The sequence below is a fragment of the Dendrobium catenatum genome, unplaced genomic scaffold, assembly GCF_001605985.2.
Source record: "Dendrobium catenatum unplaced genomic scaffold, ASM160598v2 fragScaff_scaffold_1631, whole genome shotgun sequence".
Classification (NCBI taxonomy): Eukaryota; Viridiplantae; Streptophyta; class Magnoliopsida; order Asparagales; family Orchidaceae; genus Dendrobium; species Dendrobium catenatum.
In genome coordinates this window covers 358,700-366,589 of record NW_021320093.1, presented here as the reverse complement: position 1 = coordinate 366,589, position 7,890 = coordinate 358,700, and the positions used below count along the sequence as shown (strand labels likewise).

At 38.7% G+C, this 7,890-nt stretch overlaps 1 protein-coding gene across 5 annotated transcripts in view; it reads left to right on the top strand.

Annotated features, from left to right (window-relative positions):
• LOC110107672 overlaps nucleotides 1-7,890 on the top strand; it is a 79,313-nt gene that overhangs the window by 30,433 nt on the left and 40,990 nt on the right. For all 5 annotated transcript variants that reach the window (XM_020837990.2, XM_020837988.2, XM_020837991.2 and 2 more), the window contains 2 exons: nucleotides 3,843-3,946; nucleotides 4,067-4,162. In XM_020837990.2, the coding sequence (XP_020693649.1) occupies nucleotides 3,843-3,946; nucleotides 4,067-4,162 (200 nt within the window). The remainder of the gene's footprint in view (nucleotides 1-3,842; nucleotides 3,947-4,066; nucleotides 4,163-7,890) is intronic.

The following is a 7,890-nucleotide window of genomic DNA, read 5'->3' as shown; positions in this document are numbered from 1 at the left end:
CAACCCCGGTCTATAAGGTTCCCTTGGACGAAGCAACCCATGGCTGCCGACAAGGATCCTTCTGTCAGGTTGGGTCGACTACCTCCTTTGACTAAGTAGACCAGGGACCACGATGGCCTGGGATGACGGAACCATGGGATCTTGATCGGGTCTATCATCCATTCCCCCACCATCCGCTTTAAGTACTAGATGGTGAAAATTTCTATTTTAAATATCACAAACCTTCAAATTTTCAAATATCAAATTTTCTCAAATTCTCAAACTTCCAAATATTTCCCCAAATCCAATCATTGCTGCTACTATATGTCAGATAACACGTATTCTATACGTATCTGATTGACGACTAGCCTTAATCGAAAGTTCTCTCTCGTGATCGGGAGGGGTAATTAACTATAGGGGCTTGCACCTATAGGAAACCAGAACTCAGATCATAAAGTCCTCACAAAATGAGGGCGAAATCTCTGGGTAGTGTCTTATCTACAAACCCATCTGCCTTCCAAAATTTACCCCGGAACTTAGTTTGTTAAAACTCCCTCGCCGAATAAGAAAAGCGAGTGGAGGCCGAGGCCGAATTTTCGGAGCCCACAGCAGAGTAAGGTATGAAGGAAGCCTTGTATGATCAAAATACTCCTACAATCACTTTCAATGATGACAATCTGCTCTTGGAAATGACAGATCACAATCGACCACTTTATGTTATTACGGAGAGTAACAATACTCATGTGAACACAATTATAATCGATCCATGTTCCTCTGTTAATCTAATGAGTTTCAGAATGCTTAAAGGATTAGCCCTTGATGTCCAATATCTGAACAGAAGTACAATATTTCAGTGAACAAGGACAAAGAATCTTGGGAACCTTGGTCTTGCCTCTAAGCTTTGGAGAACTTTGTACAGAGGCAAGATTTCTTATAATTGATTTTCATGGCTTCATGAATATGGCATTGTGACTTCATCACTGCACCAGTGCAAGAAATACAATTGAGATGGGGAAGAACATCAAATAGACGACAATGAACAATCATTCTTGGTACATGAAACTAATATTTATGATGACCCCAAGTATTTTTTAACACAAGCCGAAGGTAGAGGCTCTTCCAAAAATTCAAGCTGCCATACTCGATAAAATAAAGCCAAAAGATAAAGGCAAGGAAAAAGCTCTACCATAAGATGAAGATAAGGCGCTAGGCTAGTTTGTACAAATTAGTTCGGTGCCTCATCTTGGCAGTGATACCGAAGAAGAAGATTTATCTGAAATCTATAATCCTGTAATCAAAAGGAAAAGAAGTGAACAATTAGCTATTCCTTTTGATTATGAAGCCAATCAGGCAAATAAGGTATGATGTAGTTCTTAAAGTAAACTAAGCAATGAGGAAGAAGAAGAATTTCCCTATCAACCTAGAAACATAACGGAGCTGCATAATGAAGAGGATCAAGTAATCAATTCCCTAACCGAAAAGTTAAAGAAAGTGTCAATTTCGATGATAAGGGTATCTGAAAGTCAAACGTCCAGAAATATCATCAAAATAGTGCCCATGCCGACGACATATTTTAAAACTTTGACTTGCTCATTGAGCACAAATGAAGAAATGTTAAAAACATAAAACATTTTATGTTCGCCCGAGGAGAAATTAAAATGGGAGTGGAATCTTATTCCATGAAGCAAATGCGATATTAAGTCATGTTTCTTACGAAATAGATTAGGGATGGTGAGAAGAAGATCAGTGGATAATCGTCCTTTGATATCTCACACCCATTATGCAAAGGCTTATTAAGAAAAATATCTTCTTCTTGCAAACAAACAAATGAGCCCACTATTTCAGGAATCTCTGGCATAATGAACATGCGTAGAGGCCTATTGGAAATGGTTTATCTATGCGGATATGCTTGACATTCATATCTCGAGTATGATTGGCATTCATATCTTACATATGCAACATCCTACAATATTATAGATAAGGATGAAGAATCACCTAAGTTTGAAACACAAGCTGAAGATCTAAGTGTGGATCTGAAAGAAGCCCTAAGAGAACTTGAGGAGGGTGGTGATACGCCCTAGGGTTCCCAAGTTTGGGTTTGCCCTAATGCTCCTTCAAAGAAAAGATTTCTCCTCCAAATCAAGGAAAAAATCAACACAAAAGGGATGAGATGAAGAACCAAAACCTTTGCATTCAAAATCCAAGGGAAAACAAGATACAATTTGTCCACTTCGAGAAGGACAAGGTCTCCCACTACAAACCCTAGAAAAACAAGAGAAATAAACTAAGGAGGCTAAGAGAAAACTCAAATCTTGCATAACCCTAGAAATCCCCCCTTAATCCCTACTTATAGCAAGCAAAAGACCCAACCAAACCCACTAGTGGGATGCCCAAACTGAACCGCCCAGCTCAGGCTAGACCTGAGCCAAACTGGTCCAGAAATGGACCAGTTCCGCTCAAGCCGATCGGCCCCGTCCCGCTCCGTTTCCCCCTCCCGCGTCCCTGCTTCGGCGGATCGAACGACGCGGCGCCCGTTCCGGCTGCTTCCGCGCGCCGCGGGGTAGCCGGCCCTCCCTCTGCCGGTCGGCGTCGGCGGTGGCCCGCATCAAGTGGCCAAGCCATTGTGGATGAACTCAAAGAGGTGAATTTTGGTATGAAAAAGATCCAAAGCCAACTTTTCTTACTGCAAATCTTCCGCATGATAAAGCAGAAGAATTAAAAATGTTACTTCTTGAATACAAATGTTTTTTTTTGCATGAAACTACACTAAGATGCTTGGTTTATAGCTAGAGGTGGCAGTGCATAAGCTCTCCATTATAATACTAAAATGCCTCCTGTAAATAAAGCACCTAGGCGGATGCGACTTGAATATTCAAGGGTAAAAGCTGAACTTTGTTTCTACAGATCGTCATGCTTAAATACTTGAAGTAATAGAAACTATAAATTTGCGGGGAAATTTTAGCCATTGGATGTAAAACTTGGTTTGGAAAGCACGATTGGACTGATTAAGCTAAAATCAAGCTCAAATTGAACTGGATTTTAGTCGATTTACGTCAATTTAGGTTCAATTCAATTCGATTGCATCAATTTTATAAAATTAAGCATGCATCAACGCCGATTTGACACTAATTGAACTGTAGGTGCGCTCGAGGGCCTAAATGCGAAAGATGAGATCAACAAACGTCGACAGTGAGTCTGGAGTATTTCTTTTTGACTGTTGTCTTGTTAAAAGTGTAGTGGGATAGTTGAAGTTCTAGGCATTTTATTGAGGGATCATACAAACTGAGAATTGTGAAATATTATGGAATGCTGATAACGCTTCATTAAAAATATAATATCTGTAAATGGCTGGTCACATCCAGCCAAAATCTAGTGGATAAACCTCATCGTTCAAAAGGAGGAGCAGGCCCTTCATTGAAAAAGGAGAATTCGAAAAGAAGAAAGCAGGCAATGATAAAAAATGCAAGTTGTGGCGTACTAATGAAGATTAAATGTTTGAATGGTCAATTTAAAGTTGTTTCTGTATGTAACCGGTTGTGTTTGAAGTTATAAAATATATTTGTAAATTTCACCTTTTGCACTGCAAATGCTTTCAATTTTATTGTGCCAAATCTGTTCTTTTGTTATGTCCATTTTATCATGAACTAACTTTTGAACTAAATTCAATTTATTGTCCATTATGTGTTTGCATTACGTTATCATCATTTGTACATCCTAGGATAAATCATGCAAACGCTTGAATAAGTTGATTCTTACTTTTAAATCACAACCTGCATACTAACTTATTGTTTACGCTTATATAAATTATAAAACAAATATTATATTTTTCTGTTTTTTTCCTGATTTTTGTTATTACTGTTAAGGTTCTCGGTCACTGGAACATGCTGTGAGACTTCTGCAGCTTATTTTGGATGAGATACCTCTCCAAACTATGGACAAAAGATATCTTTCCGCAATGTCATGGATGGTATTTGCAAAGTTCCCTCTCACACTGGTTTATAGGTTGCAGTATGATTAGTCTTTTTTGTTTGTGTTCCGATTGGACACATTCTGGGATGCTTCAATGATTATTGACGCTTTTATTCAGGTGGCTTCTCTTTCCAAACTATTTGCTGTGCTGCACAATGCCCTCAAATTTGATGTGATGCACTTGCTTACAGCCTTTCTGTCTTCGCAAAATTCTGTATGTTATTGGTTTTCTAAACTGATTTCTATTTATTTTAATGATCTTAGTTCCTTTAAATGTAAAAATGTGAAACTCCACTATTATTTGTATACTTTGTGAAGCTAGTCTAATAATGCATGTATGGTAGTGATGAATGATTATTTAGAGTTAGGTTTTTCTAATGCAGCTAGAATGATGCAAAATATGTAGATCACACAAGAAAACTTAGGATTTGTAGATGCAATTCAACAAATACAAGATTTATAATCAAATGATGTTGCAATGATTGACTAAATTTGAAGAAAATCAACAAAAAATATTGAACCGGGTAAAATTAACAAAAAGGTGCAATTTAGTCTCCACAATTAGAATCTCCCTTGTGCCAACAACAACAACAACAACATCAAGCTTTTATCCCACTACGTGGGGTCGGCTATATAAATCTTTTTTCTCCATTGTGTCTGGTTAAGAATCAAATTCTCATTTAGATTTAATAAAGAAATGTCATTTCTAATATTTTCTAATCAAGACTTTTTATGTCTACCTCTACGTTTCTTAACATAAGTTAAATCTAATACATCTACTCAGTATTCCAATACCACCTCCAAATCCTCCGTCATTGTCATAGGTAACTCTGCACTGGATGCATGATTCTCGATAGCTCTCCTTAGCTATAACATGTGGAATACCAGGTGTATGGTAGAGGTCGGGGGTAACCTCAATCGATACGCCGCTACTCCGATCCTCTCCAATATCTTATAAGGGCCAAAGTATCTCGGGGTTAACTTCTCATTCTTCATATTAGCTACCGTCCTTTGTCTATAGGAACGAATCTTCAAGTTTACCCTATCCCCTATCTCAAATTGAATGTCTTTTTTGTGCTCATCTGCCAGCTTCTTCATAATCTGCTAAGCTCTCAACAAGTGTCTTTTCAATTCATCCAGCACCCTATCCCTCTCATTTATATTTAGCTCTACCTAAAGACTGACGTTACTCTTTCCAAAGTGCACCAAGTGAGGTGGGTCCTCCCTTTCATACAAGCCTTTGAAAGATGTTATTTGAAAAGCCAAATGATATGAAGTGTTGCGCCAGTACTCTGCCCACGCTAGCTACTGGACCAACAACCGATGTCTCTGAAGCAAAATATTGCAAGTATATCTCCAGACTCATATTTATCACCTCCGTTTACCCGTCCGTCTAAGGGTGGTAAATAGTGCTCCTCTTCAGTACGATCCTCTGCAACCAACGTTGTGAAAACTGGACCGGACAACGAACTGGTAGGAGAGGTTCACGGTTCGACCGATCGAACCAGGGTCGAACCGGGGTCAAACTGGATGATGTAATAAATAATAATATTATAAAAAATTAATTAAATTAACATAATATAATATAAATATATGAGCATTTAATAATATTTATAAAATTTTTAGAAAATATAATAAAAAATTATAAATATAAATATCATTTAAGAATAATATATTTATATGTTTATAAGAATAATATTTAATATAATATATAAATTTATAATATTAATTCTTATAATAAACATTATAACATATTTATAATATAGATTGTCAAAATTTGCAGCTCAATTAAGCTCAATATTATTTAACATTTAATAAAAATAAAATAATTATTTTTATATAACCGATCGGTTCTTTCCAAGCCAGACCGGTTCACCTGGTTCAATCTGGTTCGAGCCGGTTTGATGCGAAGCTAGTTCTGTGAGCTAGATCAGACCAGTCACCCGACCGGTTCATGGTTGGACCGGTCGGTCCAGTCCGATTTTTAAAACATTACTTGCAACCTGAACAACTCCCTCCAGAAATGACTGTGGAACACCTTATCTCGGTTGGATATTATAGACTCTGGTATACCATACAGTCGAACCATCTCTTTAATGAGTACTGCTGCCATTATTACTATCGTGTAAGGATGTCGTAGGGTAATGAAATGAGCATATTTGCTTAACTATTCACTACCACCAAAATCACTATAAAACCCATGGATTGGGGTAACCCATCTATGAAATTAATGGTGACCTCCTCCCATACTATGTTTGGAAGAGCTAGGGGTTACAATAATCCCCCAGATTTGTGGCGATGTACTTTTTTCTCTAGCATACATAAAAAATGGTCACAATCTCCTCCATATCCTTAGACATCCTCTTTTAATATAACTCTGCCACCAATATTCTATATGTTTACTACACACTAGAGTGGCCCCCAACAACTCTCCCATGAAACTCCTGCAACAAGTGTGTGAAATTGATTGAGGTCTGTGGTAGCATAAACCTCCCCTGGTACAGTAGCCTCTCCCCCTCTAGGAAATAGCTAGGGTGGCTACACCTATCCTTTAGTAGATCCATCTTAATTCCCCTAAGCTCCTCATCCTGCACACTCTCCTACTTAATAGCCCTCCAATCCAACATCAGCAGTATTAAAATGGCTAACTCTTGGAGCTTCCTACACATCTGGACAAGGCATTAGCCACCTTATTCTCTAGCCTTGGCCTATACTAGATCTAAGTCATAACTTAACAACTTTGACAGCCACCTTTGATGCTTCTTAGTCACCATCCTCTGCTCAAATAGGTGCTTCAAGCTCCTCTAGTATGCACTGACGATGAAATGTCGGCCCAACAAGTAAGGCTTCCACATATGAATAACTAATATAATGACCATCAATTCCCTCTCATAGATTGACTTTAGCCTAGCTCTAGTTATCAAAATCTTGCTGAAGTAAGCTATGGTCTTGTGATTCTGCATGAGCATTATTCCCAATCCATATCTTGATGCATTAGTCTTTTCCATGAACATCTGGTTGAAATGGGAAAGGGCCAGGATCGGTATTGTGGCCATGACTATCTTCAATCTCTTGAAGGCCTGGGTATCTGCTTCTCCCCATAATAAACTGTCATTCTTTAGCTGCCTTGTCAGTGGCCAGGCTATGATGCTGTATCCTCTCATGAATCTCCTGTACTACCCAGTCAATCTTAGGAAACCCTTAAGCTTTCTCAAGTTCTTAGGTAGAGGCCATTTCAAAATAGCCTCAATCTTGGCTTGATCAACGGTCACCCCCTCCTAGGATACCATGTGCCCCAAGCACTCCACATTAGCCTATACAAAACACACTTTTTTAGATTGGCTCTTAGTTGATGCTCCTGTAACACTTCTAAAACCACCCTCAAGATATTTCAAATACTCCTCTCTGGACCTGTTGTACACTAGGATGTTATCAAATAGAACCAGAACGAACTTCCTGAGGTATGGTTAGAACACCTTGTTTATGAGGGACTAGAAGGTAGCATGGGCATTGGTGAAACCAAATGATATCACTAAGAACTCATAGTATCTCTCGTGTGTCCTGAACGTCGTCTTCGAAACATCCGTATCCATAGCTGTCAATGGCGCAAAATGGCGCGCGCCATGGCGCACGGCGCGGCGCGGCGCACCTACGGTTCCATGTTCATGGCGAGGCGCATGTGTTTAAAATAGCGCGCGCTATTTGCGCCACATGTGAGCCATGGCGCATTGCGCACGGCGCAAAATAGCGCGCCAAATTATTTTTAAATTTCCGTATACTTATGAATATTTTTTATATTTAAAAATATATCTATATTTTAAGATAAACGACTATTCATTGCCCTAATTTCACGAAAGATTTTCTGTTTGCTGCATCCGCCGATCACATCCCGTAGTCCTTAAGTCGAGGTCGCTGAATCTATTCCTAAGTCGAAGGTTTTTT